This window comes from Balaenoptera borealis (assembly GCF_965194805.1).
Source record: "Balaenoptera borealis genome assembly, chromosome: 14".
NCBI classification, from domain to species: Eukaryota; Metazoa; Chordata; class Mammalia; order Artiodactyla; family Balaenopteridae; genus Balaenoptera; species Balaenoptera borealis.
The window spans coordinates 89,806,321-89,820,471 of NC_138875.1; the positions used below are offsets into that span (position 1 = coordinate 89,806,321).

Consider the following 14,151-nt stretch of genomic DNA (forward strand, 5'->3'; position numbering starts at 1 on the left):
AAAATTTGTCTAGTTTCAATGGACATAATAAATTAGAGTTAATTTTTAAATATCTGTATCAGGTCAGATTACAATATCTCTGGACTGATGTTTAATTGGTACCAAAAAAATGAAAAAACAAACAAGTAAAAACCTGATGTTCCTTTACGTTTGCACTACCTTGGTTCTCGATTCTAGAGCCTGTTGCCGCCCAGCCATCGCCCTCAGATGTGGAGCGGAAACGGCGACCCGGCTCAGTGGCACCGTCGTGATTAGCAGCCGTGTCGGATGTTTGTTAATGCCCCGAGGCATCAGTGATAGATGTTTACAAATATAAATAGTAGTAGTATCTTAAACCTCTTTCACACGTAAGCATTCCAAAATGGTTCATGAATAACAAGTTCTGAATTCAAGGAAGCACATTATGTTTTGAGAAGATGACGTTACATTTTAGTATACCCGATCTTTTCGCTGTAAGAAACTTGAGCCATCTTAATTTTAGCTTTCAAAAAGATGAGCCTTACACCCATGTGTTTCTTTCTTTTGTAATCCCAGGTATGATTTTTTTATCGTGAGCCAGGCAGTGAGAAGTGGTAGTGTTTCTCCCACACATTATAACGTCATCTATGACAACAGTGGCCTGAAGCCAGACCACATACAGAGGTTAACTTACAAGCTATGTCATGTCTATTATAACTGGCCAGTAAGTATTTTTTTAATTGATGTTTATTCACATCAATGAGACTCACTTTTCAAAATGGAATTGCTGTGTTGTCTAAGGCTTTTACAGTTAATACAGAGATTTCAATTTAGAGAGCTAGATTCAGAGTAACAGAACCTTTTCTTTTCCCACTGAAGGGTGTCATTCGTGTTCCTGCTCCTTGCCAGTATGCCCACAAACTGGCTTTCCTCGTTGGCCAGAGCATTCACAGAGAGCCCAACCTGTCACTGTCAAATCGTCTTTACTACCTCTAACCTACAGAAGAAGACAAGATGTAGCGGTTTGTTTTCTTTGTGAACTTATAACTTTGGGATTTTTTTAAGCTTCTGTTTTTTAACTGTTATCTTTCCAGGTGAAACTTGGGAAGGAAATTAGGAGATCTAGAGTCTTATTTCTAACAGTGCTATTAATTGACTTATTTTATAGGTAAAAATTAGGGTTTTATATTTTATCTTGTTTGATTCTCGTAAATAGGCTGTGAGCATTTTTTGTTTTGAAAAAAAAGGGTGGATAAGGTGCTTTGTATTATAAACAGATCCTTAAAGTATTGGAAAAGTTGGGATTTACTTGAAAGTGCTTTCAGGAGTGAGCAAGTCCTACTTGTAAGGCTATATTAACCTTACTTTAGAAATATTTATTTTGAATTTAAAGGAGAGAAAAGGCATAAAGTGGAGGCTCAGTACAGTCATAGGTAGGATTTTATTTGAGCGTCTGATGATCTCATTTTAAAGAAGAAGCTGCCATTAAATAACCTATACAAGGTATAGGAAAGGCGTGAGTCTGTGGAGAAATAGGCTTATTTTTATTTCATTTTGGGGGCTAGGTGTTATGGGGGTTAAAAAAGAAGATAGTTGAAAGTTTTAAATTTCTGTCCAAAGATACATTTTAAGACTCCTTAATAAAAGAGGCCAGTAGTCTATATTAACATTACTGTTTTTTTGCAACTGGGACATCATTCCATTTGTTATAAAATAAAATTGCAGTGATTGTCATCTTGTTTGAATAACAGTGTAGTTTTTCTTTTTGCTGAAAGCATATGCATTTTCTTTCCATTTATTATATTTTTTAAAACTGCTGGAGAGTGCACTCAGAGGACACAATTCCATTTCTAAAAGCTAAATTTGTGTTACTTACGAACTTCAGAGTAAAACTGTCAGGAAACGCTGCCACCTCAAAATTAACAGTATAAGACTGGAAATCCTTAACTTGTAAGAAAATGCAGACTAAGAAGTCTGTGTTTTTGTGAAGTTGACAGTTGTAATTATTCACACCTACACACGTGTAGGAATTTTCAGGGAACCTTGCAAAGAGCAGGCCCGAAGTCCATGAGTGGCTGTGTGCGTGAGGCGCCTTTACACACGGCCTGCGAGTGTGATGGGTGTGGACCTTCACGATCACACACGAGCTACAGGGACTCTGATTTCAACGAGTGCCCTTCAGTAACGTTCCCTGCCTTACCATTCCTGTGCTTGTTCTTATCGAATAGCTGCCTTCTGGATTTAGCCTTATTAACATATTGTGAATGAAAACCATTTTATTTTCCCTTTAGTTCTTTGAGCTAATAGCTGTTGTTAACATTGTTTTTGGCTATTAGCCGAGGTTCCTTAACCTGTTTGATCTCTAGACGTTAGAAGGAATGAAACACAGGAGATTGTGACGTTTCAGAAGAATGCCAAATAAAGACAGTAAAATCGATGAAAGTTGCTAAATGTTGTCACAGTATTAAGGAACATAAGGAAGTCTAATTATACAACTGCAGAAGATTGATTTGGGGCAGCTTTTATTTATGGATTTTTAGGGCTAGTCAGTAACTTAAGTCATTAAAGTCTCATACTTGGCAGGTTTTAAACTATCCTTTAAAGTTGAAAGGCTTTAATATCTTTAAAACTATGAAAAATTGATAAATGTGGTAATTCCGGGAAAGTTGCAGTATTCAAAAGACCCTCACTATATCATAAAGCCTTTTTTTTTGCAAGGGACCAAAAAAGCCTCAAATTAATGTAAGCCAAAAAGGGTTATTGACTGGCTTTCTCAGGTCATCCTAGGCAGTGGTTCCCAAATGGAATGTTAAACGTGACCTTGTTTGCTTTGAAATAACATAGGCTACTGGGCTCCAGATCAGATCCAGGAACCAGAACTTGTAGGGGAGAGGCCAGGTGAACTATTAAACGCATCCCGGGTGGTTTGTCCGGGAATCTGGGCAAATGCCGGTTGAGAAGGTGTATAGAACCTAGCTGATGGAATGCTATCGGGGATCTGTCTCTTGCTCTGCTTCCTTCTGGGTTGGTTCTAATCAGGTAGGATTACAAAGATGGTCACAAAACCTAGATGTATGTCTCAGCCTCACTGCAATGAAAGGAACACCTCGTCCACAATGGTTGCAGCAAAACTCAGGCTGTCTGCACGTCCTTGAACCTGAGGGACACACGGCCCTGATAGGGACTCAGTCGCTGCCGGGTCAGATGAGGCCCGTCTGGGAGTGGGTAGGGGAGTGGCTCCCCAAAGGAAAACTTAGGTGCTGCAACCAGACGACGGGACAGACAAGTGAGCACAGCGGACGCCTCCTGGGCGTCTCCTCTGCTTGTTCAACAGCAGGTCAGCTCGCGATGGAAGCAGGAGTTGCCCTGGTCCCTAGAGGGACAAGTACAGCCGGGCACCTGTAAGGGAATTGATTGCAGTGCTTCCAAAGAACAAAGCCAAAACTCTGAAATCCAGGCTTCTTCCTTAAAAGAGAAATACGCACACCCGAGTTGTACTTCCGAAGGCCTTAGCATTAAAGACACTTCAGGTTCTCCCTTCTCGGTGCCTGGTCTGACCCATCCAACCTGGCGGTTCCTTAGGTGATGAAGCAGTTTGTTGGGGGTGGTTCCTCAAGTGCATCACGACGGGTAATCTGCCTAGTTTTTTCTGGGTACACGGGGTTTGTTTCCCCTCAAAACTCCAAAAATGTGCCCCTCATTGAAGCTTTCTGTTTGTTTTACATGCTGTTCCCTAGAGCTCATAGAAATCTTGTTTGAGGATTCTGGAATTTCTGTCGGGAAATAGTGTCTTTGTTCTCTCTGGGTTGAATAGAAAGTCTGTCTCAACATCAGTTTCAGCCTGATGCTATGATACGAATCTTCACAAGTTTGTGGATTTTTAAGGTTTAATTCTTTCATGTAGCTATAATATTGTCATTCAGATACAATATTTCAAGGGCTGGGTCTAGGTCTGTTTGCATTCATCATTCCAACCCAATTAAATCGTTTAAAAATCCAGGGTGAAAAACAGAGAAATGCTAAAATTGTGAAGTGATGAAGTCAGTGGAGAGTCCACGTGCAGCTGCTTTGTAGCAAGCTGGTGGCCCCCTGGGCTGCAGTGCCCCTGCTCCAGGTCACAGTGCCCCTCCCAGCACCCTGTGCTGCCTGCAGCCAAAGTCCAGTGGGAGCTCCAGACCGCAGCCTCTGTCTGAGACCCCCCATCCTGCCTCCCGGCATTCTCGGTCTCCTGCTGGTTCTTCCTGGTCTCCCTAACTTCAGAATGTTGGAGTGCCTCCAGGCTCAGAGGGAGGATCTCTGAGAAGCAGTAAGAAAAGAGTTTCTTTCTACTCTTCCTCCCTCGGTAATTCCATTCAGTCTCCTAACTCATTTCTGTGAAACCGCTGCCAATTTACATCTCCAGGTCTGGCCTCCTACAGTCAGATGTCTCCGAGTGTCTGATTCAGTGGTTCTCAAACTCTTTGGTCGAGGAACTTCCTGACCCTCTTAAATTGCTGAGGACCCAGAGAGATTTTGTTTATTCGGGTTACATTTATTAATTGTATATTAGAAATTATATTTTAAAAACGATACGGAAACCCACATTCCATTAACTGTTAGACTGATGCTGTCGTCATGTCATGAAGCCTCTAGAAACTACTGTACACTCGTGAGAGAATAAGAATGAAAAAGGCAGATGACCTCAGTGTTAACAAATTAGGTCCTGTGGTCCCCTACTCTGGTCCTAGCCCAGCCCAGACCCTCTGCCTTGGCAGGGAAGGTTCTTTTCCGTTAGCGTTCACACGGCCAAGAAGAAAACTGAAGCTGAGATCAGTGCAATGCAAGCTTTATTCAATGGCCAAAGAATGGAGAAGTGGGAATTTAGTTCACAGGTCAACCTCTCACTCACGCTCATGTGGCGAGAGGGATTTGATTTTAAAGAATAAGGACAGTGCGGGGAGGAGCGAGGCTGATGACGGAGAGGCATTCGCATTGTTCTTCGGGGGAAGGGGCGGGGTTTCCCTGAAACGGGATGCCACCCCTTTCTCTGTCCTTTTTTGGTCGGCAACTTCCGGTCATGGCCGCTGGTAGGTGTGTCACTTAGTAGCTGATGTAGTAAAAACAGCGTAGATGAGACTCCGGGTCTGTTGAAGGTCAGATTCGTTGCCATCTTGGTTCTAGCTGGTTCTATCTGGTTTTTGTTTTTCTCTTCATGTCGCTTAGTTCCTTTGTCTTGGGACCCTGTGACTTAAAGAGATATGTTAGTTCCTGTTCAAGGGAGGGGTTGGCAGGTTTTGAGCAAGAATCTGGTGTCAGCTCTGGCAACAGTAGGAAAATAGTTCTGACCATAGAACCCTGGAAGAGTCTCAGGGTACCCCAGGGGTCCCCAGGCCGCACTATGAGAACCTCTGGTTGAATAATTTAATATGCCTGGAACTGAACTGTGATTTCTCTCAGACCTGCTCCAGTTCAGTTAATTGGAACTGCATTTTTCCAGATGTTCAGACCAAAACCCTTGGCATCTTTCCTTGAGTCCTGTCTTTCTCGTGCCACACTTTGGGTTCCTCAGTAAATCTTATAAGCTCTGCCTTCAAAATGTCATGAATATCCAGCCACTGTTCCTGTCCCCTCTTCCAAGCCACCACTGTCTCTGAATTACTATCACAGCCTCCTAAAGTGGTCTTTTTGCAACAAAGTGATCAAGTCACACACCTGCTCGTCTTGCAGTGGGTTCCCATCTCAGGAAGACAGTCGTTGCGAGGGTGTGGCATTGTGCCGTCCTGCTCTTCACAGACCGCCCAGGTGCCCTCATCCTGCCCAAGGACCTTTGCTGGTGCTCCAGGCCCAGATTTCCACATGCTCCTTCAGGTCACCTAAGATGTCACCAGCAGAGGGACCACTTTCTAAATTTTTAGCATCCCACAGGCATATAGAGACATAGCCTTTCTGCTCTCTCCAGCTTTGCTGGTATCAATAGTATATTACTTGTGCTTTTTATATTCTCCTCCCCCACTAGAATGCAAATGATTCTAGGAATCCAGGAGGGCAGTAATCTTTGTGTCTTGTTCACTGTTGTCTCAGAGTGTCTTCATCAATGTCTGGCACGTAACAGGTTCTCAAATATTTATTGAAAGGACAAATAACTAATGTAACCCTTAACTCAGTCAACCAGCCCCTGTACTTCTTATGCATGTTAATGTCAAGGGGCCCCTGTATACTCCACAGTGGTTCTCGTCCTGCGCTGTATGTTCTGGTCACCAGAGGGCTTTAAAAATTCCTAATGGCAAGCCCCCACCCAGTTCTCGTAAGTGAGGCTCTTGGCTTGGGACTTGGACATAGGAACACTCAGAAATCTTAGCAACAGCTGGAATAATATTATACAAGGCAAAGAAGTGAAATCATCCATGTGGGCAACAAGGACCACTCAGAAATCTTAGCAACAGCTGGAATAATATTATACAAGGCAAAGAAGTGAAATCATCCATGTGGGTAACAACCAATCAGGCTTCCGAGAAACCTGGATCCTAAGTCCCAGCTTCTGGCCACACCTCAGCACCAGACGTTCTGCCGTTGGATTGTTTTCTTCGTGGGTACCTGGAAAAGGAGGTCCTGCCCAGTCCATTGTTGCCCATGCTCCCCACCCACCTGCACCCAAGTCCAGTGCAAGGGTCGATCAGGTGTGGCAGGAAGGAGCCCTTTGGAGGGGGTATGGCCTCAGCTGTGGTGTGGCAGGGCTGCCCTAGCGCAGGCAAGCACTTGGCTCCTGGCCCTGCGGTGAGCGGAGATTGCACCTGCCCAGGAAGCAGCCAGCCCATAGAGGGTCGGTCCTGGGCCACGAGGCACCTGATTTAGGAGTTTGCGTGCTTTCACCCTTTCTGTGAGGGGTCAGCCTCTTCCCATCTGGCCTCAGGGGCCTGTGAGGTTGGGGGATAGGAGTAGTATGTATACCTCCTTTCTGGACAAGACAAGAATCTTTGAGCACTCTAGTCCTGTTCTCTCTTATCCAGCTTACATGCCGTTGTTCTAAATCAACTGTATTGTAATTGACACGCACGTGAGTGCAACTTGATGAGCTTCTGACAAATGCATACACTCCAGTGTCTCTGCCACCATCAAGATTTAGAAAACTGTCTGTTCCCTCCCACAGAAGGTTCCTTCTTGCTTCTTTGCAAACAGTCCTTCCCACCTTGATCCCAAGCAACAATGATCTGCCTTTGACCTACTCTAGTTTCATGTAAACGGAATCATACGGTATGTACTCCTTGGCATCTGACTTCTTTTGCTCAGAGTGCTTCAAAAATTTATCTGTTTTGTCTAATTGGTTTGTTTGCTTAAGCAGTATTCCATTGTAAGGTTGTATTTCACATTGTTTACTCACCATGGACAGATGGATATTTTGGATGTTTCCTATTTGGGGCTATTATAAACTCTAGAAAAATTCTGTTCAAGCCTTTGTATGGACATAGTTTTTATTTCTTTTGGGCAAATACATAGAAGTAGAATTGCTGGATCTATATGCTAAGTGTCTCTGACTTTGTAATAAGCTGACAAGTGACTGGACCCTTTTCTACTCTCCCCTCCAGCGCTCGAGAGTTCCAGTGGCTCCACATCCTCACCGGTCTTTGATGATGTCAGTCTTTTCATTTTAGTGGGTGTGTAATGTTATCTCATTTGGATTATTAATTGCATTTCCCTGCTGACTAATGATACTGAGCATTTTTTATGTGCATATTAACCATTCTTATAGCGTCTATGAAGTAGCTGCTCAGATCTTTTGCATACTATCTTTTAAATTGGTTGGTCTTACTGAATTGTAAAAGTTCTTTGTGTATTCTGGGTAAAAGTCTTTTGTCAGGTATATGCACTGTGAATGTTTGCTCTTTGTTTCTGGCTTCCTGTTTTGCTTTCTTAAGTATCAAAGAGAAGATGTTTTTAAATTTGATGGAGTCCAGTTATCAGGGGTTTTTTCCTCTTATAACTTGTGCTTTTTGTGTCCTGAATAAGACATCTTTCTAGCCAAATTTCTCCTGTGTTTTCTTCTAGAAGTTTTATAGTTTTAACATTTTCATTTAGGACTATGTTCTGAGTTAAATTTTGTGTATCATATGGGGTAAGAGTCAGTTTTCCCTCCTATGAATCCCCCTTCTTTCTGCAGAATTTCTAGAAAATACCATATTTCCCCCATTGATTGCTTTGGCACCTTTGTTGAAAATGAACTTATTATATATGTAAGCATCTATTTGTTCCATTGATTTATATATATCTTAATTTATATATAGCTATATTTTACATACAAACAACACTGCCTTGATTATTGTAGCTTTATAGTAAGTCTCAAAATTAGGCAATGTTAGTCTTTCCACCTTGTTCATCTTTTTCAAAATGGTTTTGACTATTCTAGGTCGTTTGCATTTCTTTATAATTTTTTAATCAGTTTATCAATTTCTGGAATAAGCCTGCTGGAATCTTGACTGGCATTTCACTGAATCAGTAGATTTACCCGGAGGGAAATTGGCATTTAACAATACTGAATCTTCCAAGCCATTAACATTTTTTATATCTCTATTTAGGAGCTTTTTCATAGTCTTTAGGCAATGTTTTACATTTTTCAGTATATAAGTCTTGTATGTATTTTGTTAAATTTGTCCCTAAGAATTTCATGTTTTTGATGCTACTATAACTGATGACATTTATTTCTTTCTTTATTTTGTATCAGTTATATATCGATATTTTAATGTCTGTCTAATTGTTCCCTGCTGGGAAGATTGATACAAAATATGCACTTTATACAAAAATACAATTGATTTTTGTATGTCGACCTTGTGCCCTGTCACCTTGCCAAATTCACTTATTAGCACTAACCGCGTTTTGTGGATATCCCTTAACGTTTTCTGGATAAACAATGCCATCTGCAAATAAAGACTGTTTTACTTCTTCCTTTCAAAAGTGTATGACTTTTCTTTCCTTTTCTTTCCTTATTGCAAGGCTAGAAACTCCAGTATAGTGTTGAATACAAGTAGTCAAGTGGTCATCCTTGTGTTGTTTTTCTGTTTGACAGAAAGGGCAAGTGGTCAGTCTTTCATCATTACGTATGTTGACTGTTAACTTTACCAAGTTGAGGTAAATTCCTTCATTTTCCTGGTCTCCTGCACAGCTGTTGGTTTTGTCCAGTGCTTTCCTTGCATTTATTGAAATGACTGGGTAGCTTTTCTCTTTTGTTCTGTTAATACAGTAAAACACCTTGATTTTCTTCAGCATGTTCAACCAACCTTCATTCCTGGGTTGAACCACAGTTAAATATAGTGTATCATCCTTATATATTGTTGGATTCAATCTGCTAATGTTTGGTTAAGGATTTTTTTTCTAATCTACATTCATGATGCTATTGGTCTGTAGTTTTCTTACAATGTCTTTGCCTAGTTTTGGTATCAGGATAATGCTGGCCTCATGAGTTTGGGCATTTTTCTTTCTTCTCTCTTCTCTGCAAGAATTTGTGTGCAGTGGGCCGTGTGTATTCCTTAAATGTTTCGTAGTGTTCACCAAAGCCAAGTCCAGCTCATTATCACTTTGGGCTTGCCTACATTTTCAGATTTTAGGAAATTTGTAAACGTGTTCAAAAGATTTAATCCTGGTTACTTTTACTGATGTTATTATTTTTTTTTTGGAGAGATTGTCATTAATTTCTTTTTACTGTGGTAAAGTATATGTAACATAAAGTTGACCGTTTCAACCATTTTTAAGTGTGTAGTTGCATTAAGTACATTCACATTGTTGTGTAGACTTTAATTTCTTATACTGATATTTCTTAAACTGGAATATTTTTTAATTAAAGACATTCTATTTAATCTAGCATTTCAGCTTTTTTTTTTAACTTAAGATCTCCAGAATTGATTGATCTTGTGTAACTGAAACTTTGTCCCGTTTGACCCACATCTCCCCATTTCCCCCACCCTCAGCCCCTGGCAACCACCATCCTACCCTCTGCTTCTAAGTGTTTGTTTGACTGTTTTAAGTTCCACATATGAGTGAGATCACGCAGTATTTCTCTGTCATCAATTATTCAAACATAACCTTTTTTTGTAAATGCGTTAGGTGAAAACATAGTTCGATGTGAATGACATTATGATAGCAGTTATTTTATATACTTGTATATAGTTTCATAAAGTTATGCATTTGAATTATATTTTCACCTTGCACACTGGTTTTACCTCTTAATGACAATAAACCCTATTATTTGGAGAATTTTAAAATAATTAAGGATTTCAGGAAAATGCTTTGTATTTGAAAAATTAAGCTGTGTTTTATTATATTTAGCTGGTGTAGCTCTTTATTCAGATCATTTGAATTCTGGAGTTGCCAAAGGGAGATGTTATGAATATGGTTTGAACTCACTCTCAACGTCTTTGTTGCACGTGAGTATTTGACAAGAAATACCCGGTGCGAATTACCTTTCTTTTGCCACCGAGTGGATTGTCACCAACAATGCGAGGATGACAGCACTTTGTAAATGACTCCCAAAACACAGGTCAGAATTATTTTAGAAAAAAAGTAGTGCCAGAAAAGGTAACGTTACAGAGTTTTTCTTGTACATATAGGAGAAAGGAACTCAGTTATGCTGCTATGATTTTTTTAAAAAGTGTTAAAAACAAACATACAGAATAAATGGCATTGTATAAAATAACAAATTTTATTTCTATAAAATGTTTTACACTAGCTGTACACATGCACACACCCACACAGAACTTAACCACACATTGAGTAATTTCCTTTTAATAAATCTACCACATACTATTATATTACAATTTACAATATAGTTTTTGAAGACACAATGGGGAAAGCTTCATCATTCATTTATAAACCTTCCATAAATTACAAAAGAAAGGCAGTCTGAAAAGTATGTATAAAGAGTAAAAACAATTTACAAGTGGACACGAATTACAAAATAGTAACCATCAAATACATCTGCCGGCAACTTTGTAAATCTTTTTTTTTGTTGTTCAGGTGCCAATGGTGAAGAGTGGTGTGGAATCATTTTGAACAGACTTAAATTTAGTATGTTTCTGGCGTGGCTTATGCATTATGTGGATTGCTTTACGTGTATGCTGTTCACTGTTGATTATTTGTGTATGGCATTTTGACAAATAATGAAAGTAACGTAAATCCATATGCCACAAAATGTAACACTGAAAGCAATGAATGTTACCAGCTTTTTGGCAGGTTGGAGTAGTGGTACTTTACCAAAGTTACTTCCTCTCCTCTCTTTTAAATGATTTGAATAAGTAAACATTTCCTGTGTGTTGCCTGGCTTGCTTCGAAAGACGAAAACCCAGGATCTTATAATTGCACAGCCTGTGCAACTTGGTTTCAAACCACTGTGTCTGTGAGGGTGAAGGGCACTGAATGCACAACGCATACAAAGTGTGCACTGTAGTTTTTATTGGACAGTACAAATCATTGTGCATTTATAAGGCAGAACATCAAGGCGATTAAACTAGGAATTTCAAGACCAGAGTTAAAGTGAGAGTTATGCATCATGAGGCAAGCTTTTTTGAAAAGGGAGAGAGGTTGAAATCATTCCTTTAAGGGCAGATGACAAATGCACAAAGACTGGGACCCCAGGTAGGGAGTGAGCTACAAAGAGCTACTGGCCGCCCTGCGTGCTCACGAGACAGCCCAGCTCCCGCCAGGGCCCGGGCAATAACAAGAGCGATGGGCGCGGAGGCCCGGCGGGAGCGCCAGCAGCCCTGTGTCCTGGCGCTGGGTTTAAAGGGGACGGTGGTGCAAAGAGCATTTCTCTACTGGTGTCAGGGGAGAAGATTGGTTTTTTTAGGAAGTACTTGAGTCATGAAAGCCCTAGTTTGGAATTAAAGAAAATTACATAGATTTGGAAGTTGTCCGGAAGCACGTGAATCATTTCACTGCACCCAGCTTTTTCAGCAGTTTCTTGCCTTTGGAAAGCAGCCCCTTTTTCTTTCTCGAGGACATTTCCCTGCCTCTCCCGGGACTACCAGTACCCATAGATGACGTAGGTGACCCAGAATGGAGATGGGCTGTGGGAGATGGCACTCTCCTTGCTGTACCTGAACCCTCAGGAGGAACCTAGTAGGCACATTGGGACAGGTCGTTGAGTGCGTGAGCGCCGGCGGCATCCCTCCGCTCGCCGCGCGCCATCAGCAGCGCCGCGCTGCCCCGCTTCCCACCAGGCAAGATAAGGGTGCTTCGTTTCTTCTCTGAAGGGTTGAAGTATCCCGTGAGAGGCACGCGGCCCTCCCACGGCATAGCTCAGAGAGGGGGTCTGAGGGCCCTCAGGGAGAGGGCCAGCGGTGTGGGGTTTTCGGTTTCTTTGTCTTCGGGGGAGGGGGTGGCCATTGCTTTGGCAAAGCAAAGCTGGGTAATCATCTACTTTGTAACTTAAGACCAGAAGCAGGAAGGAGGAGTCATTTTGAATTAGGGTGAGAGTAAGACTGGCCGAGTACCCATCAGGAATCTTAAAAGCAAAAGTTCTTATAAAGGGAATTTTGTATTTGAAAACTACTTGGGTATATGAAATCCTGACATTGTTGAGTACATTCCTGGGTTAGTATACTATAGAAATACTGGAGATGGCACACCGGTTGAAAGAAAAAAAATAAAAAATAAAAAATAAAATGAACCTTAATTTCAATCAAAGAAAGCTTAAAGGCCCTTATCGTACGCTTTCATTATTTCCAAGGTATTAAAGATGCGTTTTTGTCGATACAGAGCACATGGTAGGGTTTCCGTACACTTGAGTGCTTCCTGGTGCTTCACAGGAGCAGAACTGTATTCTAACGCGGGCATGACGACGTGGGCTCACCCACGTTTACGGTCGCATGCATGCCTGCGATTATAGAATATCACCTTTCCCCTCGCTCCCTTACCTCACCAGAGCCAACCTCTTTCTAATACGAGTATTCATTATCCATCAGGCAAATATGAGCCCAGGGGCTTCAAGCTTCCTTGGATTTAAAATCAGGGTCTAATTCTAATGGAGAACACCTACTAAATCATCCCAAAGTACACCTGAAGATACCATCTATTCCATCTAATGCAATCATTTGAGCTGCATGTTTCGTTAAACTTGGTATTGCATTGGTATACCAACAAAGCAGTCTTCCAACCAAACGCCTGTGTGTTCAGGACACTTGCTTGTGCTTTGAGGAGAAGCACCAGCTCTCCCGTAAGGTAGAGGGATGGTCACTTAAGAAAAAGCCGTCTGCTATTGCAGCCAGCATGGGGAGAGTTCAGAGCCAACTCTAGATCACCTCGTGCTCACTACTCATCCGCTCGATCTTGAGTTGTGGTTTTTTTAGGTAAAATTTCCCGAGTAAACATTTATTAGGTTGTGCTTTTTCCAAGAGTGGCTAACAATGCAATATGCAGCTTTAATTATGAATATACATTGGAACACTCTGTGTAAACAAACAATTAGCCGGTTAAGAAATATGTTCCCAATGTTGGCCTTCCAAATATTCTTAATGTAAATCGTAGGAAATGATTATCAAAGATGATTTATTTCACTACAAATTCAGTTGCTTTACAACTGAGACCAATAACACTTTAGGTCCAGTGAGTTTTTGAGACATATTTCTTCTTTTTTTTAGCCCCCCAGTGAAGCCTTAAGTCTACCGCATTGGTCCATTGCAGGTAGCTTAGGTTGCTATGTTTACAGGTATCTTCAGTTGCTCACTTACGTGAAGGCTACATTGCCTGATTAAGGGGTGAAATGCACACTCTTCTTCTGTTTCCAAGCAGATGAGCAAAGAAATAAAATATATATAAAAATATAATATATAAAAACTCGCAGTGATGAAATAAAATAAAAATGAGACACCAAACAAATGTAATCTGATAGTTACATATGGCTGAGAAGTTCTTTGACCTTTGTTCGGAAGATCTGTTAAAACCCTGACGGGGCAAATAACCGCTATTGCCCACCGACTCTAAGGACTAGCCATGCCCTTTTCTCTCTTAAGCTGGACTGTGCGTGTGTGATGTAGGACGGGACACTCCTTTGTGAGCAAAGCAGACTGATTAGATTGAAAGGGGCATTTTGGTGAAACAAGTAAACTTGATTTAGAATTAGGAATTTTTAGGCACAACCCCCATGGAAGGGCAGAGAAAAAATTCAGGGCATATGCTTTTCAGCCTAAGACATAAAAAGAGCAATGCAAAGACGGCAATAGACCATCTGTG

At 41.2% G+C, this 14,151-nt stretch overlaps 2 protein-coding genes across 16 annotated transcripts in view; one reads left to right on the forward strand and one right to left on the reverse strand.

Moving 5' to 3' along the window:
• The window catches only part of PIWIL1 (piwi like RNA-mediated gene silencing 1), a 38,951-nt gene extending 28,434 nt beyond the window's left edge, over positions 1–10,517 (forward strand). Inside the window, exons 19-21 of the mRNA XM_082353304.1 lie at positions 535–682; positions 838–980; positions 7,521–10,517. Coding sequence (XP_082209430.1) covers positions 535–682; positions 838–954 — 265 coding nt within the window. The 3' untranslated portion in view covers positions 955–980; positions 7,521–10,517. The remainder of the gene's footprint in view (positions 1–534; positions 683–837; positions 981–7,520) is intronic.
• Positions 988–14,151, reverse strand: part of RIMBP2 (RIMS binding protein 2) — a 338,608-nt gene continuing 325,444 nt past the window's right edge. For 9 of the 15 annotated variants that reach the window (XM_082353199.1, XM_082353190.1, XM_082353200.1 and 6 more), the window contains one exon: positions 10,606–12,036. In XM_082353199.1, the coding sequence (XP_082209325.1) occupies positions 11,848–12,036 (189 nt within the window). In that variant the 3' untranslated portion in view covers positions 10,606–11,847. Of the gene's footprint in view, positions 5,185–10,605; positions 13,697–14,151 lie in introns of those variants that run through there. The other 6 variants (XM_082353203.1, XM_082353204.1, XM_082353196.1 and 3 more) reach the window with 3 other exon arrangements.